Source organism: Apiotrichum porosum, assembly GCF_003942205.1.
Source record: "Apiotrichum porosum strain DSM 27194 chromosome Unknown scaffold_1, whole genome shotgun sequence".
Classification (NCBI taxonomy): Eukaryota; Fungi; Basidiomycota; class Tremellomycetes; order Trichosporonales; family Trichosporonaceae; genus Apiotrichum; species Apiotrichum porosum.
This window is the reverse complement of record NW_021167108.1, coordinates 2,956,029-2,983,217: the sequence shown is the minus strand read 5'-3', so window position 1 is coordinate 2,983,217 and position 27,189 is coordinate 2,956,029. Positions and strand designations below refer to the sequence as shown.

The 27,189-nt window shown below is 60.1% G+C and overlaps 10 protein-coding genes across 10 annotated transcripts; 2 read left to right on the top strand and 8 right to left on the bottom strand.

Annotated features, from left to right (window-relative positions):
* Positions 1 to 622: 622 nt before the first annotated feature.
* On the top strand, positions 623 to 1,851 carry EHS24_001084 (uncharacterized protein; the record flags this gene model as incomplete). The annotated part of the gene is made up of 4 exons (XM_028616890.1): positions 623 to 815; positions 1,305 to 1,362; positions 1,468 to 1,648; positions 1,759 to 1,851. 4 exons carry the CDS (start codon positions 623 to 625, stop codon positions 1,849 to 1,851), a joined length of 525 nt encoding a protein of 174 aa, XP_028480747.1.
* Positions 1,852 to 2,322: 471 nt separating this feature from the next.
* Positions 2,323 to 4,092, bottom strand: EHS24_001083 (uncharacterized protein; the record flags this gene model as incomplete). The annotated part of the gene is made up of 5 exons (XM_028616889.1): positions 2,323 to 2,476; positions 2,727 to 2,822; positions 2,985 to 3,530; positions 3,728 to 3,870; positions 3,973 to 4,092. The coding sequence occupies 5 exons, from the start codon at positions 4,090 to 4,092 to the stop codon at positions 2,323 to 2,325; spliced, it is 1,059 nt and encodes a 352-aa protein (XP_028480746.1).
* A 210-nt stretch (positions 4,093 to 4,302) lies between these two features.
* Positions 4,303 to 7,291, bottom strand: EHS24_001082 (uncharacterized protein; the record flags this gene model as incomplete). Its single annotated transcript, XM_028616888.1, has 8 exons — positions 4,303 to 4,396; positions 4,450 to 5,062; positions 5,103 to 5,299; positions 5,365 to 6,270; positions 6,309 to 6,586; positions 6,645 to 7,006; positions 7,045 to 7,096; positions 7,142 to 7,291. 8 exons carry the CDS (start codon positions 7,289 to 7,291, stop codon positions 4,303 to 4,305), a joined length of 2,652 nt encoding a protein of 883 aa, XP_028480745.1.
* Positions 7,292 to 7,875: 584 nt separating this feature from the next.
* On the bottom strand, positions 7,876 to 9,086 carry EHS24_001081 (uncharacterized protein; the record flags this gene model as incomplete). Its single annotated transcript, XM_028616887.1, has 5 exons — positions 7,876 to 8,216; positions 8,275 to 8,355; positions 8,560 to 8,674; positions 8,723 to 8,793; positions 8,966 to 9,086. The coding sequence occupies 5 exons, from the start codon at positions 9,084 to 9,086 to the stop codon at positions 7,876 to 7,878; spliced, it is 729 nt and encodes a 242-aa protein (XP_028480744.1).
* A 4,358-nt stretch (positions 9,087 to 13,444) lies between these two features.
* EHS24_001080 (uncharacterized protein) lies at positions 13,445 to 14,922 on the bottom strand (the record flags this gene model as incomplete). The annotated part of the gene is made up of 6 exons (XM_028616886.1): positions 13,445 to 13,609; positions 13,667 to 13,731; positions 13,842 to 13,919; positions 13,983 to 14,075; positions 14,591 to 14,683; positions 14,868 to 14,922. 6 exons carry the CDS (start codon positions 14,920 to 14,922, stop codon positions 13,445 to 13,447), a joined length of 549 nt encoding a protein of 182 aa, XP_028480743.1.
* A 414-nt stretch (positions 14,923 to 15,336) lies between these two features.
* VMA6 (H(+)-transporting V0 sector ATPase subunit d) lies at positions 15,337 to 17,008 on the bottom strand (the record flags this gene model as incomplete). The annotated part of the gene is made up of 4 exons (XM_028616885.1): positions 15,337 to 16,200; positions 16,464 to 16,552; positions 16,706 to 16,805; positions 16,988 to 17,008. 4 exons carry the CDS (start codon positions 17,006 to 17,008, stop codon positions 15,337 to 15,339), a joined length of 1,074 nt encoding a protein of 357 aa, XP_028480742.1.
* Positions 17,009 to 17,501: 493 nt separating this feature from the next.
* On the top strand, positions 17,502 to 18,590 carry EHS24_001078 (uncharacterized protein; the record flags this gene model as incomplete). Its single annotated transcript, XM_028616884.1, has 3 exons — positions 17,502 to 17,729; positions 17,874 to 18,125; positions 18,180 to 18,590. 3 exons carry the CDS (start codon positions 17,502 to 17,504, stop codon positions 18,588 to 18,590), a joined length of 891 nt encoding a protein of 296 aa, XP_028480741.1.
* Positions 18,591 to 20,219: 1,629 nt separating this feature from the next.
* Positions 20,220 to 22,808, bottom strand: VPS5 (Vacuolar protein sorting-associated protein 5; the record flags this gene model as incomplete). Its single annotated transcript, XM_028616883.1, has 2 exons — positions 20,220 to 20,495; positions 20,550 to 22,808. 2 exons carry the CDS (start codon positions 22,806 to 22,808, stop codon positions 20,220 to 20,222), a joined length of 2,535 nt encoding a protein of 844 aa, XP_028480740.1.
* A 257-nt stretch (positions 22,809 to 23,065) lies between these two features.
* On the bottom strand, positions 23,066 to 24,771 carry EHS24_001076 (uncharacterized protein; the record flags this gene model as incomplete). Its single annotated transcript, XM_028616882.1, has 7 exons — positions 23,066 to 23,091; positions 23,139 to 23,363; positions 23,406 to 23,653; positions 23,702 to 23,844; positions 23,895 to 24,273; positions 24,395 to 24,461; positions 24,531 to 24,771. 7 exons carry the CDS (start codon positions 24,769 to 24,771, stop codon positions 23,066 to 23,068), a joined length of 1,329 nt encoding a protein of 442 aa, XP_028480739.1.
* Positions 24,772 to 25,463: 692 nt separating this feature from the next.
* Positions 25,464 to 26,795, bottom strand: EHS24_001075 (uncharacterized protein; the record flags this gene model as incomplete). Its single annotated transcript, XM_028616881.1, has 6 exons — positions 25,464 to 25,605; positions 25,670 to 25,728; positions 25,933 to 26,370; positions 26,434 to 26,496; positions 26,556 to 26,640; positions 26,731 to 26,795. 6 exons carry the CDS (start codon positions 26,793 to 26,795, stop codon positions 25,464 to 25,466), a joined length of 852 nt encoding a protein of 283 aa, XP_028480738.1.
* Positions 26,796 to 27,189: the final 394 nt, after the last annotated feature.

Sequence of the window (27,189 nt, the reverse complement as noted above, 5' to 3'; positions counted from 1 at the left end):
ACACCAACACAACCCAAGGCAACGGCAACGGCAACGGCAACAGCAGTTGGCGCAAGGGCTGCATGTGGCCTCCATCCCAAAGAAGGTCACAGACGACGAACGACCCCCACTCCGAAATGTGCCCCGCTGGACGGGGAAGGATACGAACGGTGACTGGCGCAGACTGGAGGAGCCAGCTGAGTAGGAGAGGAGGAGGATGGGTTTTTTCAGTGGTTGCTTTCAACTGTATCAGACCACGGTTCCCAATAATATAGTACTTTGTTTTTAGGCAGTAACGACGAGAGATACCTTACACCATACCATCTTGACTAAATGTTACCCTTTTGTTTCTTTGGGAAGTTGGGAGTGGCCGCCAAAAAAAAACATGCAGGCGGCCAGGCGGACCATAACAACACGCTCTGTGGATGTTGTGTTGCGTTGTTGCCACCCAAACGCGCCAAACGCCCACGCCGAGACCCCGCCGCCACGGCTTGGGCCGAGAGCCGATACCCGGCAACGTCATAACCGCAGCCAAAGTTCGAATCCGACCCCAGCGCACTCGATTTCATTCCACTCATATCTATCGACCATCCTCTTGTCCTTGTCCATCTTTCGCATCTTCACGCCTACACAGTCACTCACCATGGCCACCATGACCCCGTCTACAAGGGACGACATTGAGAATTTCAAGCGCTTGGTCCAACACGCGCCATTCGGCGCCGGCCTCGCGCTCAACATTGCCCCGTATGCGACTGACCCCATCCCTCCGCTCAACCTCCGCGGTGGCAGGAACGCAGAAGGCTGGCGGGCAGTGTACGAGGGCGTGGTGCAGCCTGGTGAGTCATGACGTCGGGGTTGGTTGGGGTGCATGTGGTGTGGGCAAAGGCGGGGCAGCACGCGTTGCGCGATGGACGACGCACGATGCGCAGCGCGCGGTGCGCAACGAGCGATGACGGAGCGACGGACGCGGTAAAGACGGAAAACGTCACGCGGTGAAAGGACGTCAACGGCACCGCTAGGACCGCAACCGAGGAGGTTGTTTCTCCTTTCCCGTGTGGAGACGGCGCTTCCAGGACAGTGGCACGTCCACTCCATTTCGATGACGATCTGGAAGCGAAGGGACCTTGGCCAAGTCACTCCACCCGCTCATGTCGATCATCATCACCACGTGGAGTGGGGCCTCGTCAGCGTGGCACTTAGGGCTCATGACTCGGGGTCGTGGTGGTCTTGCCCCGTTTAGGCAGCGCTCGTCTGTGATGGACGACGCGGGCCGTGTGTCTGGGACTCTGGTGTATCTTCTAGACAGCTTGTGCTGACCATTACAGAGTGGGGCAACCCAATGGGAGCCATGCACGGCGCAGCTGTCGCCTGGGTTGTGGATACGTGAGTGGCACTCCTCGTTGTCTCATAACTACCTGGCGGTCGGCGCACCTGCGTCTCGTACCCACGATGTCATCACCATCTCGATCACTGACTTTCCCCGCCTAGCTGCACCTCGGCCGCGATTGTGGCACTGCACACCCCAGAGTTCTGGGGGCCACCAATGACCGGCGGCGTGAGCCTGACTCTGGACACGAGTTTCTTCAACGCAGCGCCAGTGGGCACCAAGATTCGTATCCTGGTCACCATGGAGCGCCTCAGCCCGACCCTGGCCAACTTGAGGTGTGATGTGAGTGTCGGGACAGTGGAAAAACATGTACCTGGTTCTTGGAAGCCCGAGCTGCTCGAACTTTGCTCGAACTTTCTTCCAGAGGTTCGCCAAGCACTGACTGCGTCCAGATCACAGAATGGGACACTGGCCGCCGGCTCAGTTCTGGCACCCACTGCAAGACCTGGCGCCCAGCACCGAGCAAAGACAAGGCCAAGGCCTAGAGCGCGTGGACTGTGAGCACGCGTGACCATGTCGTGGCTCCGACACAGCCGACTATGAACCCGATAGTAAGGAACGCCGCAAAAAGGTATTGCAAGAAACATGACTGTCGGGACACGGCCGAGACGACCGCGTCCGACACAAAGGTCGTGTACCCGGCGTCAGGGGACACTTCTAGATGGGCGGTTAGTGTGTGAACTATGGCATTTGTTTTGAAAGAGACCACAGGTGTCCGCTGCTGGGGTTTACTACTCGTTCATCTCACTACAGGAAGGGTTCACTGTCTCTTCACACAGTTTTGGTAATTTTCTTCTTCTGACTTTTGCGTCGCCTATCGTTACTAATCGACAACAGGGCAAACACTATGTCGCAGGGCAACGTTGGGTCGTGCTCTTACGGGGCTGGGGTTCTTGGATGGGGGGTGGAAATTGTGGTAGATGGTACAGAGAAAGCTTGGTCTCCGGCAATGGAGATTAGCTGGCCTCTGCGCCGGTAGCCACTGGCGCATATTCGCCACGGCCGTCTCCGCGGGGCTCGGCCAACCAGGCGGGGAAGGTGTACGTGTCGTCCTCGGAATCGTGAACGTGCGTGAGGAGGAGGAAGAATACAAATCCGAGCTGAGTGGAACTGTGTTGTATTGTCAGCGATCTCGAACCGAACAAGATCGACTTTTCGCAGCGAAGTGATTACGGGCCAGGCGATAGCACAGACAAGCGATGCGTTCGCCCACCCCAATTACAGGATATATTTTGAGGGGGGCCACGATGTTTCGGGAATGACTTAGGCCGCTGACCCCCCTGTGCAAAGCATGCCCTCATGGAATCCTGGTGTTTGTTTGCCACATGGGATAACAAGGATGGAACGGTCCTCAACTCACACATCGGTTATTCCAAGGGCAATGTTCTCCGCGTTGACGGAGAGAATACCGAGTCCTGATCCAATAATGTAGAATACGGTGAAGAGGAGGTACCCGCTGAAGCAGTCAGCATCATGACGCGAGCAACGAACAACTGGTCCCCGGGATAGAGCCGAATGGTGATCAGATTGATCGGTCACTTTTTGGGCCACAAGACCACCGATTTTGGATGCAAACGGGAACCTCCTCTTGAAGCCCGCTGACCATTTTGGTACTCACATGAAGATCAGCGCAGTGAGCATATAGTACCTGCCCTGAGTCTTGCGGGGACGGAGTTTGCTGGCGCGAACACCCGATATGAAGAGGTAGGCAAACATGATCCCGCCCCAGGTGAGCGCGACGATGGCCCAAGCAACAAACTCTGCCCGAACGTGGAGTTTGCGCTGCGCACTAAAGTGCAAGCCCATGAATGCACATACACAGGACATGCTGCCGCAGAAAGCCGCCCAGAGGCCAGCGATCAGTGGCATGCCCGAGAGGATGACGAGTTGGAGGATGACGATCGGGAGAGTAAAAATGTGCGCTACCTCGCGCATCCAGAGGCGCTGCCGCACAACATGGACGACGACAGGAACGGCGGCCTTGGCGATGGTGGAGACAGTCTCAATGGGATGCTTGGGCTTGTGGTGATCATGGTCGTGGCCATGGTGGCCATGGTGGCCGTGGTGGCCATGGCGACTGCCAGGCGGACAGTGAGTCATCCCGAGGCCAGTCGCGAGCATGAGATACGACATGGACGTGATGGCCAGGGCGACACCGGAGAGACTGGACCGTTAGCACATCCCATAAGGACACAGAGAACAGGCTGTGCGCAGCACATTACTTGAATGCCTGACATTCATGTTCTGACATCCAGAACATCAATGCCGAGCGGGCTAGACTTGAACCGTCACACAGTAGGCAACTGGCGGCGAAGCTCCCAGTCCTCCCGCTCCACCGGTCAGACAGAGACGCATACTCACACGTGGAAGACACGCAGGCGGCGCTCTACACGAGTTGTGAGGAACGCGGTGCCAACGAGTCCTCCGGTGAAGACGCCGAAGAAGATCCAAACGAAAACAGCGGACAGTTGAGTACCATGCTGGAAGTGGTAGGCCGTGTGGGTCTGGGTACGTCGTCAGCCAAAACTGCACATGCTCGGACACAGGTCGTGTGGAAGACGTGTGGGGCCTCTCCAGTTGATACCACTGGAAGCGCAGAGACTTACAGGACCTGGAACGACCGTGGGCTGGGGGTAGGGGGCGTGGTGGGGGTGGGTACCACCAGGGGGGTCGACAATGATGGTCGTCGTCGCCAAGACGGCTTGAATAGCTTCCTCAATCGCCATGGTTAGCAGTGGAAGAGTGAGTGAGTTGGTGTGTGATGCACAGTGGCAATATTAGCGTCTGCAGCTGTTGAACGTGAGAGTGTGCAATGCAACCACGCATGAACAGGTGACCCAGGTAGTCCATTGCGGAAGAAGAGATCCATCCAGAACCGAGTGACGTCAGGCACACGACGGTATCCGATGTCATCACCCTCCCTCCCCGCAAATGTATCACCACACCTCCATCCGCTCCAGCACCCCGGATTTCATTACTGCGGTACAAGAATCCACACGACGGTCCTCCACAGATATGACAATGTCGACACTACAGTCCGGACACTGACGTCAGCAAGGCACTGGGTTGACACATGTACTCACGATGGATGGTTGGCCCACGCGGCCCAGCCGCCTTGGCCAAAGACGACGCGCCCCAACCCGTTTGGCGGGTGTACCTGCACAACCTCGCCCTTAGGAAGCGAGTTGGAGACAGGTGCATTGGGACGTGGCACCGCAGGGGCTGTGGGGATTCGCACTGGCGGCGGCTCACGTCGAGGAGGCGGCACGTCATGGACTGGTGGCGAGTCGGTGACGTGCGGCTGCACTGGCACCGGCACCGGCGGCGGTATAGGCTTTTGTACAGGTGGTTGTGGCGGGGTGACTGGGACTGGCACCTCGGTCTCCTCCCAGTGGGACTTGTGTTCACGGATAAGGTCGTCCAGAACGTAACCATAAGTGCGGATGTCGTTGGTCTCGTCCACGATGAACGCCACTTCCGCGCGAAGACGCTGCACCTGCTGTCCAAGCGACACAAGGACCCAGAGGAGCAAGAGGTTGATGATCGTTGACCATGACACAAGTTTGCGGCTGAGCTTCTCAGTCTCGCGCGGCTTGGACGGGGCAAACGTGATACTGGCGGGAGAGCTCAAGTCGCCAGTGAAACCACGGTCGGAGACGCGCTTGAGCGAAGTCTCGGGTGTCTCGGCGAGAAGTTCTGGTAATGTCAGTACTCCACTCCGATATTCTACACTCACTGTCCCAGCCACTTCCCGCCAGCTCCACTTGCAAGTCGCCTGTGCTTCCAGGAAAGACGGGTAGGGCCACACCCTTCTCGTCTGCCACTTCAAGGACCAGTTCCACGCCTCCGCGGCCACCTGCGACGCGGACCTCGGCAGAGCCGTCTCGTGGCAGAACCGTCCTTGCCAAGGATTTCCCCGGCACGTCGCCTGGACTACGCGCACAGTTGATACTGGAAGCACGAGTGCAACCTCTGCTGCGCGCGGTGGCCAGTCGAACGCAGTTGAGATGGTTTGAACACCCCAAATGTTGCGCTGCACAGCAAGCCGGATAGGTCCTGTCACGGGAACGGTGGGACGAGGTGGTACTAGGTTGCCTTCATTGTCGACCCAGGTGAAAGTACCAACAAAGATGGAAGAGGTGCTGCACAGTGTAGGTGAGGCAGGAGTCGCGGGAGACGGTGATTCTTGGAAAGACGCATTTGGGCAGACAATGGCGGACTGGGTCGGGAGAGACGAGTCGTCGAAACGAATAAACGGGATCGCGACTGGTGCATCGGGGCCGATCAGCGTCAGAGGAAGGGGAACCAGTGTTCCTTCCAACAGGAGGACGCGGTTCTCCTCGTCGTCATCATCGTCGTCTTCGTCGTCGTCGGTGGGCTCAAATTCGAGCTCAAACAGTGCTGCAGGGACAGGCACTCGTGGGGAGACCTTGTGCAAGGCAGCTGTTGCACGCTCAGCGGTGAGAGATCGACGTCGGGATGGCGTGTTGGGGTGTGAGGGCTTTGCTCTGGCACCGCCGTCGGCAAACGACGACAGCTCGAATGAAAAGTCGTCCGCAGAGTCAAGAGTGGCGAGGCCGTTGATGCGACGAGGCGAGCCAAAGACGTCTGCGGCGACAGTTGTCGCGACAGAGTCGTCCTCGGTAGGAGCTCGGCGAGACATGAGACTCTCGTCCGTCGACCGCCACGATATCAAGCCGTCGCCACGAATCTCGAGCTCGCTCCATCCCCAGCCGTCAGGTAGCAAAGCCTCCAGACTCAGAGGGCCGGGACGCTTCTGCAGCGTAGCATCAAAGGTGACGCCAATGCTGGGACGGACATTGTCCCATCTCGGCGTAAGGCGAAGGTCTGGTGGCGCGCCAACAGATGGGACAAAGCCCCACTCGAGTGTAAGTGTATCCGTGCTGATTGTCAGCGATGTGTTTATCGCAAGGAACCTCACCTTTGGAACCTTCCCTCAAGCCAGCTTCCGTCGTCGTCTTCATCCGATGACGACCCTTCGGCGCCGGGAACTTCGCCGTCCTCCCAATCATCCTCGAGGCGGAGGCGACGAGAAGGTGATGATGGACCAGGGTCGCGGCGATTGCCAGCAAAGTGGGAAGACGGTAAGGGGAGAACTTTGGGTTCGGTGGCAATAGACACGTCGCTGTTTTCCTCGTCTTCTGGTAAAATGTGGAACCGCACGACATTGTCGAGACACCTGGGAACGGGGACGACAGCCTGCAGACATTAGCATACATTCGCAAGTCCCACTTCGCCCCCACCGCGTCCCACGCACCTTGAACAGCTCATCAGGCCCCACCGACGCCTCCACCTCGACCTCAAACTCGATGTTGACGAGCCACTCCGTCCGCTCCCTCGCGGCAGCAGCTGTTGGCGTACCAGGTGTGCCGGGAGCACCGATACTCTCCCTCCGTCCCCTACGCGCCGGACTGGGCTCGATAACAATGTACACTTGCCCTGTCGTCGCGGAAACATCGATAAACGGGCGCTGGGCGGCCGGATCAGCTGGCGGCGGCGGGTAAGACCCTGCCGCAGGGAGTGAGAGGAGCACTGCGGCGGTCGCGAGGTTGGCACCGCGTAGAGCGCTTGCTGGAAGTGGGTAGAGGGCCGGGATAGAGCGTAGCTTGGGCGCAGAGCCTGCCATGTCAGCTGTGAATCATCGGCGATCAACATACCACTAAACAATGGCCAACGTTGTTCGGTGCCATCCCCTTTCGGCAACGTAATCTGTGCAGGTCAACATCGGGGCTTCAAGGGTTGGCATAGACGTACTTTTAGACACAGGAGGCCGCGAGCTGTCCCGGCTGAAGCAGTGGCCTGGACGCCGAGCTTGGAGACGACAAGGCCAGGAGGGGGCGCCGTCGCTGGCGAAGCCGTCGCGTGCGCGTGCGCGTCCGTGGAGCGACGCGGTGTGCGCAGCATGAGCGTGAGCGGGGTGGGGGTGAGAGATGGAGTGTTGCCGATGGGTTCTGTACGATGTGGGGACAAAGATGAATAGGTGATACGAGAAGGATAGATGGTTGTTGTTGACGACCGACGAAGAGAAGAAGAAAAGGGCGGCCAGGGCGGCAAAAGGAGGGAGACGCGTCAACCACAACAAACGAGCCACGCGACTACCGTCATCTTCTCGCATCGGACCCTTTTCACGATTCTGCTCCGTTCTTCCCAGACATGCAAAACGCTTCTCCAAATCGATGACCAGTTCAGTGCGCAAAGCGATACATGAGCAGTGGGTTGTATGGTGCTACGTCTAGCGCTTTTGAGCATGCAGGCAGTGCTCGTTTCCTCACCACCTACGTATAGGTGGCGTGGCGCCTTCTCTCTGTCTCTCTTTCTACTCTCCCTCCCTCCTCTCCAGCTCGTCGAGAATAACCACTGCCTTGCGCAGCGCAGTATCCCAATGAACAAGAAAGACATAGGTCCGCCGCACCAGATTCAGTCCTCAGGCCATACTACCAGCCTGAGGTCGGCTCTGCAATCCGGGGCAGACCTGGAGCACGAGCACCTTAGGCGGTGTGCTCCTCGGAGACGCGCTCCCAGTCGGCGCCGCTCGAGGTCTGGCTGGCGGGGCCCTCCGAAGCGACCTCCTCGGCAGCCTCCTCAGCCTCCTCCGCGGCCTCCTCAGCAGCCTCCTCAGCAGCCTCGACGGCCTCAACGATAGCCTCGGCGACGGCCTCAGCCTCCTCCTCGGCCTCCTTCTCCTCAGCAACGGTGGGGGCAGCGTCGTCGATGTCGGCGACGCTGGCAGCGGCGGGAACAGCAGCGGCACCGGCACCGGTAGCGGCGGTGAGCTGAGTGAGCTTGAGGACAAGCTGGAAGACGGGCTCGGGGCAGACCTTCTGGTAGACTGTGGAGAGTTAGACGAGCTTTGTTTATAAACCGGAAACGCTGGCTCAATTACTCACTCATGAGGAGCTCGACGGGCTGGGGGTACACGCGGAGAGCGCGGTAGAAGTGGGTAGCCGAGTTGACGTACTCGGAGGGGCCTGGCAGATCAGTAAAAGTCGCTAGTGGGGTAAGGAAGGACGACATTGCCACCTCTGGAATGTGGAAGGGGTCTCAATATGAAACTGAGACAACCCTCAACATCAAGAAGCCCAATATGGGACCCATCAACAGGGCTGCAGTGACAGGTAGCCACCTCAGCTCCTGATGGGACCGGCAACGTCCTCCACTGTTGCACAACTCACCCTGGGCGGCGAGAGCCTCAGCGGTAGCGACGTGCTCCTGGAAGTAGGCCTCCATAGCCTCGGGGGTGGCAGGGGGCTGCTCGAGCTCGAGCTCAACGAGAGCCATGGTAAGGGCCTGTTTGTCAGCTCAAGCTGTTCGCGTTGTTCGCGCCGGTGGACGTACACGCTGGTCACGGACGGCCTGCTCCTTGGCCTCAGCCTCAGCGGCCTGCTTGATCTTCTTCTGCTGCTTCCCTAGGGCTGTTAGCACACATTGCAGGCAATACAAGCCCAGCCAACTCCAAGATGAAAGTCTTTCTCGCCATTGCCAGCATAGTGGAGACGAGACAGCCCGAGCCTGGCCAAGCCGAAGCCTGCCGAAGGTCTCCCATGACATCTGTCCAGAGTTGTTGCAAAGCATACTCACTCAGGCCCTTGCGGAACTCGGACGAGTTGCGGCGCATGTAGTCAAAGTAGACGACATAGCCGAGGATACCGGTGGCGACGGTGCCGGCGGTGATGAGGGCGATCTGGCCTGCGCGGGACATGGTGTATGTGGTTGGAGGAGTAATGTATGTTGCCGAGTCGCCGCTGAAAAGAACAGAGAACGACGACGAAAGCCGGGCGGCAGCGCGGATAATTCGCTTTACGTAAGTGTAATTCACTGGTGGCACTTTATTGGCGTGCACCGTTTGCCAATTGCTGTCCATTTACGACTATTTTCCCGACAAACACAAGTAAACCGGACGGCCAAAGACATGTGCGTGCATGGAGAGCATGAAATGCATGACTACAAGTATAGTTGAGAGGTTGGTAAGTACAGGGATTGAGGTGTATGTATATTGGTTGAGGAGGGAGAGACGGGGTTGCTCCAGAGGCTTGATGTGGCAGTGGCGCGGGTTTGAAGCGGAACGTGCCAAACTGGGCATCAGTCAAAGGCCAACAGGTTTGTCACGGCGAACAATTTTGTGTTTTCTTTGGGTCCACGAGTTGGTTCCAGGTATCCAAGAAACAACGCGCCATTCAAGGGAACGAGACAGCCGCGTAGACTACGGGTTGGGAGGGGAGGGGGGGTTAAACCGCAAGACTACGAAACAGATGCGCATCCAGGCGAGCGAAAAGTGGATCTCACCGGACGTAAGAGGGGGAGGAGGAGGAGGAGGAGAGGGGAGGTGGAGGGGAGGGGAGGAGGAGGTGATGGTGGGGGCTGTTACGTGCTTGCAGTGGTACGAGACGTTCCACCGTCCGGCGACCGGCGCCTAGCGCCAGCAGTATCGGACGAACCCTGCCGGGGTGCTTGCTCTAGCCCCCATGCATCTCGTTGAAGATGGCGAGCTAGACCAAAGTTCCAAGGCAATTGAGAGGGCCTGTTCTTTGGCGCCGTGGGGGAAACCCCAGATCCAGATCCAGAGACCGATCCTGCGCTGCCACCAGGGCTCGGGTCGCCCCGACGACGAGGGAGTGTGAAAGCACTTACGGAAGACTGCGAGGTGGTAGGGGATGATGATGATCCCCTTCTGGACCCACTCTGGGCTCTACCTTTATTGCCACCTCCTGACTCTTCCGCAGATGGACTGCCTCCCCGATCTCGACCTGCATTTCGGTACCCGCGCGCCTACTGGTGAAGGAACCCTGTGGTTTGAGCCCGGCGGTGTTTTGCACTCGCGGCTCGGTTGGCTGCCACGCTGGCGGCCTCGCGTCTTGATCGCTCATGTCCAGAGGTCCGCTGTAATCTGCGGGGCGCATTTTACCGAGAGGAGAGAGGGTGGGACGCCCGGAGGAGGACTATTGATGTGCTGGGGATGGGGTTATGGATGGAAACTGTAGAGCCCACCACGGTATTTACCGTCTGAGACGGGCGCGGGGCGGTGTTGCACTTCCGGGTTGCTGCACCCACAGGCGTCTACAGGTAGACCACTCCAATGATAGGGAGTTACTTGGAGGGTGAGAGAGGGGTATGGCGCCACGGAATGTGGGTGGAGCGGAGGAGGCAACTGGCCGATTTGGTCATTTGCCTCGTCGGGAGGGAGAGAAGGAAGATGGACGTAGGCGGACGTTGGGCTGGGAGCGCAAGGTTTCGCTGCGGTGAACATGGCGACGGGGGTTGTGAACGACGTCAAACGGGTTAAATGGGTTCGATGCCTAAGATGCCCAGGGGGGGATGCACGTTGCATACATCCGGGGGTCAAGAAACCGAAATGATTTATTTTACAATTAATGAAATAATACCTGGGTCCATGAAGGATTTGAGAGTAGGCGGCGAAAGTGCCTATATTTCTCGACTCCTGGGCCCCATCGCATCGACTTCCAAAAAGGATGCCATGCCAGGCTTACCAAGCTTATAAATCAGCACAGTTTTGTAGATGGTACGGTCTGAGAGTGTCCCCAGAAAGATCAATGACGATGAACGGCCATTGTTGGCGGGATTCAGTGACTGTCGTGGAGGCGTGACTCAACTTGCCGCACCCTGTGACCCCCTGTGACAAAACATTCCACAGTCATACCCTGGCGTCACCGAACAATGTCTGGATTGGGCCGTTGTTAGTCCCAGCCGCCAGAGGACGACCACCGTTGACTGACACCACGGGAGCAACCAAGAGCAACTGAAGATCGTAGAGTGATGTTGCGACGCCATTTTGCCAGGCGACGCGCTCAAGTGACAGCCGCGGCCCCGGGTCCAGACGAGTCACGTACTCACTCGGCACACCGGTGTGATATGTATGGACCAAGACAAGGACGGTCCAAAGACGCGTCATGCTGACGCCCGGCATCTCTATTCTCCTCTTCCGTCGTGTCGTTCGTCGCGTTCCGTATCTTAGTGTCGCGTCCAACACTACACATGGATTCTTCCCCCTCCTCTCCCATTTGATTCATTTTTGGTCTGTCGTTTTCGACACCACAAGCTGTCTCATTGCCGCTTTCAATCCCAGTCCCTCGTGGTGGGTATCGACATTGATCTCAGATGCTTACCTTCCAGCTCCTGTGCTTCCTCATCCTCTGGAGGCCTGGCGAGTCCGCGTCTGTCGACCACTTCGTCTCGAATCCTTCCACCAAGCATCCTTAATGATGTTGCCTGATCCCACGGTGGCATTTGTCCCCACCTAACGATCTATGATCCGGTCTGCCTTCTCCGACAACCCAAATGCGTTGCCTCTACCGCACTCTTGTGGAACACATATATCCAGCTACCAGCCCCGCCCTCTAGACAACCAGATAGCCTGAGCTCCCTAGAGCTCTGCTCCAATCGCCACGGTGTCACGTGGCGGGTGTTCGTCCGGCATCCTGAGAAACACACCAACAGGTGGACATTGTCCTCGGTCCATTTGGGTGGAGTCGAGGTGGACATTTTGGTCGCTATGTGTTTCTCGTGAGCTCTCCCACGGGGTTGCCCTCCAAACCGGCGACAGGAGAAACACACTATGGAGGACAGGTGGACATGTCCTCGCAACATTTGGGTGGAGTCGAGGGGACATTTTGGTCGTTATGCGTTTATCGAGAGCTCTCCCGCGAGATTCCCCACCAAAACACGAGAAACACACTATGGAGGACAGGTGGACATGTCCTCGCAACATTTGGGTGGAGTCGAGGTGGACATTTGGTCGCTATGTGTTTCTCGAGAGCTCTCCCACGGGGTTGTCCAAAACCCGCGACACGAGAAACACACTACGTGTTGGAGACGATGGTCAGGATGGACATTTGGTCTTCAATTTGGTGCGGTTGACGTGAATAAAATGTGGACGTGGGACACCCTATGCGTTTCTCCCCGGCGTGAGAAACACACTATGGGCCAAGATGGGACACGGTGGGACAAATGTCCCACCCCATTTGGGTGGGGTGGGACGGGACATTTCCCCTATGTGTTTCTCGAGCGGATCACGCTGGCCTTGCTGGGCCGTGGCGCCGTGGCGCGGTGTGGGCATTTCGGGTCGGTCGGGGACGACAAAATGGACAAGGGCGAACAAAAGTGATGTACCATGGACACATGTCCATTTCTATGTTCATCATGCTCATCCCCATGTTCAGATGCGTATCCAGTCCCGCCACTGCTTCTCAAAGCGTCCAGACCAGTGCTAACGTCCTAATCTCCATCTCATCGTGGACGTCCATCCAATTGGACGAGTGCCCATTAGCCTCGTCCTGATATCTCGTCAAGGGGGTTTCCTAATTCCCCCAGCTGGTCCTTTACTAATGTCCGGCCGCGGAGGCCACAGTCGCGCCATGGACCAACGGCCCAGCGACCAGCGGCCCAAGTGGCCAAGTGGACTGGTCAGCAACTGGCTGTGGCTGGCATATGGGCGGGCGTTGGTGGCCACTACTTCATGTAACTGGGATTGTCCACTGGCACGGCCGCCCACGCGCACACACGATGCGGGGATCAAGACAGCTTGCCATTTTGGTAGATAGGTTCGCCGGGATATCACCTGCGTGGCTCCGCATGTCATGTCGTCATGGACACAGGCGACTCCAACGCATCACCACGTCTGGGGGCCCGACCGGCGGACAAGCACACACGTATGGACTGAGTGCAGCAGGCAGGTCGCTCGCCGCGGGGCGGCTGTGATACTGCACCCCGTCAATTTCCAATGGTAAGTGCAACAGTTTCGCCCAGTGAGTCGTTTGTGAACAAAGCAAAAGCAAAGCAAGCCACCGCGCGACGCGTCGGGTTTGGACTGTGGGAAAAACAAAAACAAGGTCGGACTACGCAGAAAAAAGAGAAAACGTCACGGGCATATCACTCTACAGGCCTCGCACACCGCGACGCACACGGAAAGGAATACTAGTTTCATTTCGAAGAGGGCCGGTAGAGTGAAGAGACGGTGGGAGATGTGGCATGGGTCAAGCCGAGGAGAGGGGAAATGGCGGGAGTCATCGTCGCCTACGACGGGGACGCGTTGCAGCCGGGTATCTACTGGCCGCGCTTCTTAAGGTTGGTCGAGAGCCATTCGAGACCCTCGTAAAGGCCGTCACCCGAGGTGGCGCAGGCGGCCTGGATGTACCACTGGCGCTGGCGGAGCGAGTGGAGGCCGAGCTTGTCGGTAATGTCGGCGGCGTTCATAGCGTTGGGCAGGTCCTACGCAGGGTGTCAGTATGGTGCAAGCGTGGGGCATGTCATTGTTATTCTACTCACCTGCTTGTTGGCGAACACGAGCAGGAGAGCGTCGCGGAGCTCGTCCTCACTCAACATGCGCTGGACTGGATAAGATGTCAGCTCCACATTCCGCCGCGCGGTCGAACTGGCGTCACACGACCCGCCCTTGCCCAGATCTCTGGACGGGCTGAGGTGGCAAAAAAGTGGTACTCACGCTCCTCGCGGGCCTCAGTGATACGCTCCCTGTCGTTCGAGTCAACGACGAAGATGATACCCTGGGTGTTCTGGAAGTCTGCGTCGCGTTAGTTTGGCGATACAAGGCGAAAACGGCCTGGGTCCGAGCTTGTATACGCACAGTGCCTCCAGAGGGGACGGATCTTGTCCTGACCTCCGACGTCCCAGACGGTGAACGAAATGTTCTTGTACTCGACAGTCTCGACGTTGAAGCCTGGGGAGTGTTAGTTGAATGTTTGGTGGATGGTCGCAGAGGGGAGAGCCGGCCGTAACCGGATTGTTCAAGTTCGGAGGCAAGAGGCGTGCCGCGCATTTCGCGGCCAGCCCGGAGTCGCGACTGCGATCCGGCAAACGCGCACGCTCCAGATATGCACTAGCGGCGCTCGTTTTGGACGGGGCCACGGGGCCGCGTCTGCGGCACGCCTCTGTGGGTGGCGTAGCGACGTGGCGACGACAACGTCTGGTACACCGCTATTGTGCGCGTTATCGGCGACGTGGCAAGCGCCATTGTCGGGACACCTCGCCAGCACCACGCCGGGTTTGGAGGCCCACGACGCGCCACCAGAACACTCCTCTGCGAACTGGCATCCACTGCCAAGTAGTGATCGTGTGCGCGCGGCCTTGGCACAAGCGGGGGCCGAGGGAGATCGCAGGCAAGCGGCCTGGCGCTCACTGGTCTTGCATTCTGTGGAGGGGAGAGAAAGAGGGGGGGAGAGGGGTCCGGCTTACCGATGGTGGGGATGGTGGTGACAATCTCGCCGAGCTTGAGCTTGTAGAGGATGGTGGTCTTACCGGCGGCGTCGAGACCGACCATAAGGATGCCTGGTTGTGTGAGCTACTGGAGGGGAGGAGGAGGCTGGTGCAAGGTCCATGTCGCCCAAGGTAAAGACGCGGCACGCGCCGCTTCGCTTTCATGCGTTTCTGGGCGGTTCTCTGTTGCGCGGGGGCCGCGCGCGCGCGCGTGCTGATCCTTTTTCCTTGGGACGGCAGGACATGGTATACTCACGCATCTCCTTCTTGCCGAAGAGGCCGGAGAGGAGGCGAGAGACGGAGAGACCCATGGTGACTAGCTGAGAGGAGGAGGGGGGGAGGATGTGGAGATGGGGGGAAGGGGAGAAGGGGTTGTAGAGGTGCAAGAGGGATGCGCTGGCGAGGTGCGGGCTGGGAGTGCTGCGTGGCACAGGCGGTGGACACACGGAAGCAATTTACATGGGTTGAGCGCTCGGTGTCAGGGAGAACGGCGGGGGGGGCATATTCAAACGCGCGCGCGTTGCTCCTGCGCTCCTGGCTCTGCCGGCGGGCGCGCGCCTGGCACGGCATGGGCTCCTGTCGGGGGTACCGGGGTTTCAATCCGTGGCACCCCTGTGGGGCATTTGAAGGGCATTTGAAGCCATTGACTAATGCATTACAAAAATGGTCTCTCTACGTTTGAATCACTTTCTAAAATAGCCTTTGGGTGTGCCGTGCTGGCTGACTTAGAAAATAGGGATATAGTCTCCAATACGGTCACGCGCGTCCTGGGCAATGCACTCGGCAATCCAGGTCAAGTTACGGACCTCTTGCTCCTTGAGCTTGATGTGCGAGTAGAACACACCATACTGGAACTGCTGCAGGAAGCTCTGCTTGTTGAGCTCCACATCGTACTTGAAGAACTCGTCCTCGAGCGACGACCCCGCGTCCGCATCGTCACCGCCAGAGGCAGTGTTGGCAGTGCCGGCCTTCTCAAAGAAGGTGCGGTACTCGCTCAAGTGGTCGACCGCAGCGACAACCTGCTCAATGTCGTCGGCACGCGCGAGAGCATTGTTACCAGCAGGGTACAGGTGGCCCACGGTCGGGAAGAGGCGGGCACGCTGCTCCTTGGTGAGCTCGGTGCCAAACGAGTTGATCGTAATGTTGATGGTACGACGGTCGGCCTCAAACGCCAGGATGCGGCTCATGACCTCACCAGTAGGCGCTGGGAGAGTCTGGCAGAACTTGTAAAAGTCCTCGAGGTACGCCTTGTACAGGGCGTTACGGATAATCTCAATGTTGAGGTCGTCCAGGTCCTGCGCAGAAAGGCAGTCACGGAAATAAGGGGCGAGGGGGGTCTCGACAAGGACCGAGTGGTACAGCTCCTCGACGTTGGTGGCGACACAGAGGGCAGGCATAGTGTCAAACACACCCAGAGGGTGGCATCGCTCCAGCAACTCGTGCGTGTCGCGCTCGTGCAGGGTGCCGAGGGTGAGGAGGATCACATTGTCGATCATGTACGCGTAGGTAATGTAGTCCATGAACGTCGCAAGGGGCTCGACCGCGTTGGTGCGGATGTAGTGGAACTCGTCAACAAGCTTGGCAGTGGCCTGGAGGATAGGTCAGCAGGTGAGGCAACGCAGGCAACGCTGGTAAGAAGCCCAATGTATAGGGCAAGGTCACTCCTTGGCACGTGGGTGCACCCAGGCATCAATGTGCCGAGGAGACATAGCCTTGCAGATGGAACCGCAAGCTATATGCAGGTCATAACACCATGCCCACCTGGTGACCGGCCACGATCGCCACACCATGGAGGCCGGTCGCACCCTTGCAAAGGCCAATTCTGCGCGCCAAATCTGGGCAACGAACGCACCTTATCGGCGATTGTAGCAGTGCTCAGAGGCAGCGGCTCGTTGGCGAGGAAGTTGCCATAGTCGGTGCTCGAGAGCTGGAGGCGAAAGTCTGCACGTCAGCGTCATCCCAAGCGTTTCCAAGCCTTCCAAGCAGTCCATAACGGCCCAGGGTGACATTCCCGGCAACTATCTGTCCTGTCGTAACTGAGACACGTTGCGTTGCGGTCCAGCGGGCCGCCACTAGCTCTACGTGCATACTCACCCTCGAGGTTCTCACACTGGGTGAGGTTGTGGTAGTTGTTGGCGGTGAGCAGCGCGCCCTTGTATCCGCGGACAACACCCTCCAGGTAGCCGTTGTTCACCTAGACGAGGTCAGTTGGGGGAGGGGGGGCCGGGGGACGGGGAAGGGTGGAGGCGACGTCACAGGCTCGGCACAGCGAGCTTTACGAGGCGGCATAGCATGGGTGTATCCCAGGCCATGCGTACCAGGTATCTGTATGCGAGAATATCTTGCGTGCCATGGAAGGAAGCGGGCGGTACTCACGTTGAACCCAAGGGCATTCATGATGGTTGGTGGTTGAGGGGACTGTTGAGACGAGTGTCGTCACGCTTGTGGATCGCACAGAGTGGTGTCTCCCCCTCTCCGCCCGTGTGCGTGCGTCAAGGGACCACTTGAGGGATGATAACAATACTCCCGCAGATTACCCGTTCCAGCGTATGCCGTAGTTTGACACACGTCATTGTATCGTTAGTGCGTGCGTGTTACGGTGTGACTGTGAGACAACGCCCCGCGTGCGTGACAGCCTGGCAGCTGGCAGCTGGCAGCAGTCAAAGCCAGGAATGGTCATTAGACACAGTCTTAGCTCTGGTGCTTCTTCCTCGTCTGTCCATCTCCCCAGCTCACACCGTCTCGCTCTCCCTCTCAACAACAGCCTCGTCCCCCCCCACATCGCCCATATTCCCCTCACCCCCGCTCACATCGGACAGAAAGTCAAGTCGGCAGCACGTCGACCCCAGCCCAGCTGGAACCCACCACCCCTTTCCTCAACGCCAGCAGCATGCCTCCACGCAAGGCAGCAGCAACAAGTCGCGAGGCGCCAGCCTCAATCGACACGTCGTCTGCGGTGACCGGCACATCAACATCGCAGGCCACCAGCGCACGAAGCAACAGCGCTGCCGCTGCAGTCCGGTCGGGATCGCTCGCGACAGACCCCCTACCATGCGTTCGCGTCAACAAGGCACACCTCGCCGAGATCAAAAGCTCGCTGGATGACATTGTGAAGAAGGTGTGTGTGTAAATTAGGCCCGGGCCCGGGTATGGTGTCGGTAACGCTGGTCTTTTCCGCCACCATACCGCCTCCGTTCTGCTCGTCTGCCCGCGAGAAGGTGGTGACAAGTGACATCGAGAGCCGCCATGCTGACCCTTCCAGCACCTCGTCGACCAGGCGTTCACGCCATCACGTCTACACCCGACCGTGCACCTCGGACTGGGATATGCGAGCGTTGTCATCTCGCTGGGCGCCATGCTCTACTGCTACAAGATGTCGTTTGAAGAGTCAAAGCCATACCTCTGGATTGCGGTCGTGTCGTATGGTCTCTTCCAGGGCGCGCTCTGGGCATGGAAGCGCTGGGTCGAGCGCGGTGAGGTGTTTCGTGGTCGTCGCAGGCGCATCGTCAACCGCGTGAGTTGTATCACTTGTGGTGTATAAAGCGCCTTTCTGACACCGCCCTCCCAGATCGAGACAGACCTCATCCAGATCCACACCTCGACGTCGCTCCTCCCTCCTCCCGAGCCCGTCCTGAGTGTCGGGCCCGACTCGCGCCCCAGCTCGCCCATCTCGACCGCCTCCCCCATGTCCTCCCCGACCCTCTCCCCTTCCTCGTCTTCGTCCATTCTTGGGCCCCCTCCTTCGTCCCCGCAGCCCCACGGCCCCACGTACCTCGTGCACCTGACACTGTCCACGACGTCCAACAACGGCAAGAGCCTGATCCACAAGGCTCGCGTCGTGAGCGGCAAGCCTGTGGGAGAGGTCGTCGACACGGACGGCGGCGTCGAGGAAGGCGAGGTCGCTCGCTGGATCGCCAACCTGCTCGGTGACGCCGGCCTCGTTGAGCTTGAGGAGACCGAGGGCTTCAAGCAGGAGTAAACCAAAACAGTCCGCTGCCATCGCTCCTCTTCCCAGCCTCCTTAGATCGCTTCACATCTCCCTTTCCGACCCAGCCCATCACACGCCTCCGCCTACGCTCAACTGTTGTTACCTGTCCGCGCCGCGCCCTGTCGCCCCACCCGACATTCTCACACACCACACCGTACACGCTTGCCCGAGGCCATGCCATCGACCCACCGCACCGCACCGCACCGCACCGCACTCACCCCCACCCAGGCCTACGCGCCGAACCGCCCACGTGCCCCTCACCCACACATGACCGAGCGGCTCATGAAACTAGGGCGTGCTCGCTGCGTACAGTAATGCTCTTTTACGACGACGTTGTTTTGCGGGATACCCACCCTTGTCCAAAAATCCCACACCCACCCACACCCCACGCGACCCTCCGACGATACCCATCTTTTCACGCAGTAGGCAAATGCATTGTGGTTTGAAACGAGGCAGTGTACAGACGCTTGTGACCGCCGCCTGTGGGCCTGCAAAGCCGGTTGCGCTTCCAAAGAGGGCAGAGCCAAAAGGGCCCCGTAAACGAGAGAGTGACGCGGGATCAGCGGCCCAGCGGAAACGAAACACAGGTCCCAGATCCGTTCTTCCTTCCCACATGCCACATGATTGATTGAGGTGCTCCTTATTTTTGATCGAGACATAAACTGTAAGCTGGCAAGCGAAGGGGGGAAGCAAGCGAAAGCGCGGGGGCACGTTGGCGAAGTAGGCATTCCTTACGACCCCTTCCCTCCCAGGTACAGTTTAGTTTGCCGGCCTTTTTTGGGGGTATTCTGGGCCGCATTTGCGCGCTAGGTCTATAAGGTGCAAAGGTGGACAAATACAGTCCTTGTGAGCCAGAATAGGATTTTGGAATGTGGCAGACGTCGTGGGGGTCTTGACGAGCGGGTACCAAACATCGCAACGGATCGTCGTCCTCGTACCTCTGGCCTTTGGCAAAGTATGCACGCAAAGCCGGGTGCACAATACACGTCCTGGAGCACGCCACGGCGCGAAATTGTTCCAGGCTGGCGGCTGGCTGGCCAGGTTGGCTCGACGCTCGGGCTGGCGCCATGTGGCGTCCCGACACCTGCTGGCTGCTGGTGGCCTGGTAGGGTATAGGGTGGCCAGAACGGTCCAAACCGCAAACCGGTAACAGACGGGTCAGGCGCGGTTTGCTAGCATGATGTGGCCATACGGTGGCATGTTCACCATTGTGTGAGGAGCGATGGGACTGCTGAAACCATTCCCTCTAACCCTTTCCTGCTCTCAAAATGCTCGTCATATGTGGGTCGATGACGGCTACTATGACGCACGCGGTACGCGGTAACAGTACCGACGGAAACAAAGGTTGCTTGGAGAGACCGGCACGTCCTCGGGCAACCGCCTGCCGTCGCCAGCACGGTGGGTGAGGCCAGCCAAAGCTCTTGGCTAGTCGTGACGAATGTATTCCTTGACAAAATTGTATAAACACTACCCTACCACTGGCCACTGGGACGCGGCGCGCCGCTGGCAACGTCCCCAGTGCCAGTCCACTCTCCCCGTCCACATGTTCTACGTTCTACACCACCCGCCTCTGCCCTTCCTACTCATCACTCTCACTGCGATGCCTGAGAGGAGCATAGTCTACGCCGCCTGCGCCTGAGCCTGAGCCTGGGCCTGGGCCTGCACCTGCGCCTGCTGGTGCGCCTGCGCGCGCTGCACCATCTTGAGCAGCATGGCATGGTACTCCTCCCATGCGGTGACGAGCGAGCGCTGGCGCTCAATCTGGCCGTCCAGGTGCGCGAGGAGCGTCTTGCGGAACTCGTCGACGCGCTCGCGCTCAAACCGCGCGAATTCCGTCTTGACGAGCTTGGACTGGGCGTCAAAGTCGGCGCCGGCATCGCGGGCGCGTCGCTCGGCCTGGGGGGAGAATGTCAGTATGCAGCCATCTAGTGTTGTAGGTCAAAAACGCACCTCTCCCAGCTCGTGCATTGTCGACGCGGGCGGCTTGCCGGACACCCTGTCCTTCTCGCGCTGCTTCCTGAGGCGCTGGACCTCCTTGTCGGCGGCCTGGGCGGCGTGGTACGCGCGCACGCGCGACGCAAAGGCGAGCCGCACACTGGCGATGAAGCGGACATACTCTTCCGCGAGGTTGAGCAGCTGCCCGACGTCGGCCTTGGCCTGGTCCTCGCCCGTGGTGCGTTCCCGCCTGGCGAGGTCGGCGAGACGGCCGAGGGCGGCACACATGGCTGCTCCCAGGTCGCTCTCGGCCAGCACCGCGGCCGTGTCTGCAAACTCGCCCATGGACGTGGCCATGTCGAGACGCGCCTTGCTGGCGATATCGAGCGACTTGGACAGTCCCTTGAGCTGGCCCTCCAGGTGGTCGAGGTAGAGTTTACGCTGGTCAAACCACTCGTCCGTCTCGATGTAGCGGGGTCCAGTCCACGACGACATGAAGCCCGACGAGGTCGTGCCCTCTGCGGGCGTCATGCGGCGGTTCTTGACGTCGAGCGCAAACGTGTCGCTCTCGAGGAACAGTCGCAGGTCCGGGTCGAGTTGGAGGATGGGGTGGGCGGTGATCTTGGTCAGGCAGCGCTGGAGGGCCACACGGCGAGTCTCGATAAATTGGTCCTGGAACCTGCCAAACGCGTGCTTGTCGGGAACGGGGGGCACAATGACTCCCGGGTTGTTGGACGTCAGCGACTCGTAGAGCCACAAGAAATCGCTGAACCGGCGCAAGACGCTAAACTCGCCGCGGCGGTAGTGGGGGGATGTGGTCTTGGTGCGCACAGTGTACACAACGTGGCCACGGACGGGGTCGCCGACCTTGGTCGGGTCGGAGACGGAGATCTGGAAGAGGGGCGTGGAGAGAAGCTTGGAGCGGCGTGGGCTGCCACGCGACGACGAGGCGCTCGGGGACATTTGCGACGGCGACGGCGTGGGCGCGTCGTCGACTTGCTCGCTTTCAGTCGCCACGTCCGTGTCCACCATCGGCGCCGGGGCGGCAACTGCGGGCTCGCCCCAGCCACCTCCTCCACTACCGCCCTCGTTCCACGGGTCTGCGCCGTCGGCATCGCCAGAGAGCGGCGTCTCCTCGGCGTCCACGGCACCCCATCCACGTCCGCCAAAGCGCGTCGCGGCAGCGCCAGGCGACCCGTTCGACGCCGCCAACGCGCCAGAACCGCCGATCGCAAGCGAGCGGAATCCAAAGTCTGTCTCGGTCGCCGGTGTGTCGAGCGGGGACACGCTCAGGTGTTCGACCGACTCGGGGGCAAGGGTGCTAGAGGCTGGCGGCGACGACACGGCGGGCGTGGCAGGACGCGAGGTGGCGGGAGTCACGGCCGCCGATTCCGGGAGGGGCACTGCAGTGGGGTCCGAGGAGCGTACAGCGGCCGGCTTTTCCCTTTCGATCTCGTGCTGGACAGCAGCCCTGGGCTTGAAGACGTACACCTTCTTCTCGGGTGTGGGGTGCGCCTGCGGGGCGACAGGGCCAGAGGCAGGCGGTGCCGCGACGGGAGCCGACTTTACAAACGCGCGCGTGAGGCTGGCACGCGGGTCATGCTCGGCGAGGAGCTCTTCATCGATGAGACCAGCAGGCAGAGCGCGCGACGCACCGGCGGCGGCCGCGGCGGCAGCACTGGCCTTGGCGGTCTTGGGCGACGTCGGCGATCCGAGCTGGCTGGCCGCGCCGGACGTCTGGCGCGAGTGGGCCCCCCGGTTGCTGCGTGTCGGCGACGTCGGGCTCTGCGGCCCAAACGTCGCCTTGGGCGGGGGCGACCATCCGGCCGTGGTGCTAGAATACGGGTCGTCAAAGGCGCCCCAGCCAGCCGACGACGAGCCACCGAACCCACCACCGCCTCCGGTGGCTGCCGCGAGCTCCTGGCGCTCGCGCGCAGCAATCACTGAAGGCGGGTCGGGACGCTCATCGCCCGCGGCCCCGCCAAATGCTGGCGAAGGCGAACGCTCGCGCTGGCCGGCTGCAGGCGACGTAGCAGTAGCGGCTGGGGTGGGATCGGCGGGTATGGAAGGGATGGTGCTGGCGCCCCAAGCGTCGTCCATCGTGTTACCGAACGCTCCTCCTGCACCGCCGCCGGCGCCGCTGCCGCTGGTGGCTCCGAACGGGTTGGCCCATGGGTCTTGGTCGGCGCCGGCAGACCCCGAGGGGAAGAGGGTTGGGCGAGGGGCCGGGGTGGACGCTGAGAGGAGGCGTGCAAACGACTCTTCCTCGTCCATGGTGGGTGGTGTGGTTGACAGTTGGATGCAATCGAGGTGGCGTTGAACAGTGACGTTCGAGTCACGGGAGCAAAGTGGCGGGCAGCAGTGGCAGTAACCCAAAGTGAGGCTGAGATGGACCAGCGCGCAAACACTTGTAACGATGGTAAGTGGATGCATTGTGGGTGCCAGGAGATACAGATATATATGGATGCGCTTGAGCGTAGTAAAGAACATGTGCAGCAGTTGACGCACAGGAGGAGGAGGGCGGCGGCGGCCTAGGTAGGGTATCGGCTCACTGCCGCTGCATGCGCGTGTTGTACAGACCGGCCTGCTGGCGGCGGTACTCACGCCTCGCCTCGGTCGTGTCTGGACCAGTGACCTTGCCCCACCCAGCCAGCGGGACGACGACGCAGGTACAGTTATCGCGGGCGCCGAGGTCCTCGCCAAAGTGGATGACGGTCTTTGCCGCGCGCGTTGGGTCGGCAGAGCGACGGGCCAGGTCGACCAGTTCCTGGTCCGAGAGCATGGACGTCAGGCCGTCAGTGACCAGTATGAGGTATGCGTTCTCGTCGCCTGTACGCTGTCAGTGCGGGTATGCTTTGCGATGCTACCCACCATCAACAACGCGCGTGGTGACTTCGGGCTCGCACGTCACACCGGACGCCTTCCACTGGGTATCACCAAAGCCGCGAGTGTTCTCAATCGCGCCCATCCAGCGCGTCTCGCCAAAGCTGTCCGAGATCAATCGGTCGGCACCCATGCTGCGCAGACGGTCGGCTTCGACACGCGCCTCGGCGTGGTGGCGGTCGGTAAGGGCGATGACTTCGCCGTCCTTGACGTTGCACAAGAGGGCGCGCGTGTCACTGGCGGATGTCAGCTCATAGTACCAGGACACAGATAGCTGGACGCACCCGACCTGAGCCATGGTCAAGTGCAACCGCTTGGTAGCCCAGTGGGGCTGGGCGGGCGTGTCGAGTGAGTGTACCAGGACGACCGTGGCTGTCGATCCGCAGTGTTCAGCCTGCTCAATCTCGGTGCGGATTTCCATGTCCGCCTGAGACGACCAGTCAGCACACGCCAGTGACAAAAACCAGCCGTGCCCACCTTCAAGAACGCCAGCGTCAACCGCTCCTCGATTGTCAACAGGTCGTTCTCGCCAGCCCGCTCGCCGAGGGTCCACTCTGTAAACCGGCGCAGGGGTCCGCCTCGCCAGCGGCGAAAGTATCCGCCCAGCTCGACCGTGCTCTCCACCACTGGCTGGATGTCTGCCGGAGTCACGCTCTCGACCAAGGCTGCCAGCTTGTGCTGCAAGAACTGGGACACCTGCCTGCCCCCGTGCCCGTCGTAGATGCCGAAAAAGGACACTTGGCCAGCAAGAGGTCCGGCCTTGACCGGGTCCCATGTCGTGCCCCGTGACAACGAGCGTGCCAGTTCCTCGGGGTTGAGCTCGAGCGCGCACACTGCCGTCGCGTCCTCTTGGTATCTGATTACGGTTAGTCAAAGGCTCGGCGCTGGGTTGTGATAAGACACGGAGCTGGCCGATGGCAGTCAGTGTGCTCGGTTTGGTCGTACCCGAGCACCCGCGCGGCGTCCTGGGCACTCACGCTCGCTCTCCACGAGACGACACCACGCCGACGACCTTGGGACTCTTGAGCGGCACCTTGTATGGCGCTGGTGGCAGTGTCAGCACGCGTTCTGTGTCCCCCTGGGACGTCTAGCGGGGTGTGTGGGCGGACTCACTGCCGTCCGGGGTCGTCCCGCGCACAAAGTCTGCCAGGTGCCTGCGTTGAGGCCGGCGTGCCGCGTCGGCGACGCGCAGCAGTGGTTCAGCTGTTGTTGGTCGGGCGGCGGCGCGGCCGTTGGCGAGGTTGCCGGCGCAGGCGGCGGTGGTGTACGTGTTGACAAGGTGGTGGTGGGTGCTGTGGGCTTGGCCGCGCAATCGACCGAGCGCGGCAGCTCCGCAGCGTACGTTGCTCGCCATCATGTAGGAGGGAGCGATGTATGGAGGGATATAGAAAGGGAGAGATGGACGAGAGAGACAGAGAGAGAGAGAGAGGGCGACGGGATGATGGGGGAAGGTCGTGATGGTTTGTGTGCCCATCTTGGGTGGACGGAGCGGAGAGACCGCCGCGCCAGGCACACCACAGCAGTGAGTCTCCCAGTCGATCACCTGCCGATTTGTGGCCGAGTGGCACATTCCGGCAAAACCGAACACACGGCCACTTTTCTTGGTTCTGCTTCTCGTCGTCGCCTGCAGCTGCTTCTCAGCCGCACGCACATGTCCAACTAGATAACAGCCACAGGCCACAGGTCGATCGTATGGCGCCGGGCTTGTAGAGGCACAGGCTCTACGGTACCTTGGGATTCGCGGTGGTGGTGTTCGTGGTGGTGGTGTCCATGTCGGTGCAGGAGGCGGGACTTGCTGGCAAAAGGGTGGCAGCAGCTCAAGCCGCCGTCTCCGAGCCTCATCCACCATATACCTTTCGGAGGCAATGCACACCATTATGGGTGTACAGCGCATGTGTGCAATGTCAATCTAATCAGGCGGTTTGGAGGACAGATTCGCGATTTGTGGGGGCATGCTTCAAACAATTCGTCCCAGCTACCGCACACACCCCTCTCACTCGTTACTCAGTGGTCAAAATGCATACATGTCTACGACTTCCCCCCAACCTACTTGTCCACGGTGTTGATGTCGGCACCCTCCTCCTCGGCGGCAAAGCGGGGCTTGGGAGCAACCGCGGGGGAGCGGCGACCAAGAGTACCACGCGCGAGACCGAGACCGGTGTGGGGCGACGTCCATGCCCGACAAGCGCTCACCGGAGAGCACACGACGACCGACGTGGGGTGCGGTGGGACCGTGCCTCCTGAACGCGTACTCGGCGGGAGGGGCTTGGCGGCGATGGCCAAGAGCCAGGCCCTCGTTGATGAGGTTCGCCTGGGGAGCAAGTCAGTGTTGTTTTTCAGAGGGCCAAATAAAACAGGCAGGGGAGGCGGAGAACAGTAGCGCAAGTGTGAATTGGCGCAGAGCCAGTCATGGTTGACTCCCGGGGGGTAACCATCGATCTGCACGCATGGCACAGGGGTAGTCCTTCAGACCACACCATTTTGCGTTTCTCCGGGAACCACACACAGCACTCACCTTGTGCTCGCCAATCCTCTCGTTCCACGCGCCCTTGTCCTCCTCCGAACGGTACTTGAGAACCTGCTCAACCGCACGCTTGGTGTTCGGGCGGAGAGCGACAGTCTCAAGGTCGACCTGGTCGAACTCGGCAGTCTCACGGGCGACGGCACGCGCGGTCATTTCAAACTTGAGGTCCTTGGGTCCGTCCACCAGTGTCACAATAGCCACGGGCGCGTTGTCTCCAGGACGGCGGCCAAACCTGTGGATACGGGTGTAGCCACCGGGACGATCCTCGTAGCGCTCGGCGAGGGTGGAGAAGAGCTTGGGGAGGAGGGAGGTAGGGGGAACAAAAGTCTCGGCATCGACGTCGTCAAAGGTGCGGCCCTCGATGGCGGCAGCGGGCCTGGGGACAGGCTGGACGAGCGGGGTCGACGACTCGCCGTAGTGGTGAGGGGGCTAATGGTGGTGTCAGAGGAGACGTCCACAGGCTGTGCTCGACGGCTTGGCCATTGTGCTCACCATGAGGAAGGCCTGGGCCGAACGGACGGCCGGCGAGGTCTTGCGCTTGCCGAGGGTGATGATCTATCCTTGTCAGCTGGGCCAGGTCCATGGTTGCGGGTTTAACACCTGATAGCACACACCTTTTCGGCCATGCGGGCGGCCTCCTTGGCCTTTGGCAAGGTGGTCTTGATCATTTCATGGTGGAGGAGGGCGGAGACGAGGTTCCTGTAGATGTGAGCTGTTTTGTTTCGCAGCGCACCTTTCCGCTGTAGCGGGAGCCCGAGCAGCTCTCATGGGGAGTGCCGATGTACGCACCTGAGGAGGGCATAACGATGGGATGATGTACGCCCGAGCTTTCGCAGCTTGAGGCCGTGCTTCATGGTGGGTCGTGGTGGTGTGGTTGTACGAGGTTAATGCTCTTCGGTTCGTTGGACTTTTGCTGCCTGGCTTGTCCGAGACTGTGAGCCAGAGCCCAGAGCGCCAGAGCCACCCCTGCCTGCAGCCTGCCGCCTGGCTGTAGGGCGCCGGAGAGATCAGGCTCCGTCTCAACAGCTGCAGCGTATACCAGGGCGCCACACTTGCGGAGAAATGCGCAGATAACGCCGGGCCACAGCCTGGGTGCGCGCGCCCGCCCGAGTGGATTCGCAGGCTGCCCACTGGCTCTCGCCTGGCTGGCCTGGCTGGCTGCACTGGCTGCGTGGGTGGGTGAGCGCGGGCTCTGCGACGGTGTGTGCAACTGGCAATAGATCAGTTAGCAAAGCAAGCATCCCATTC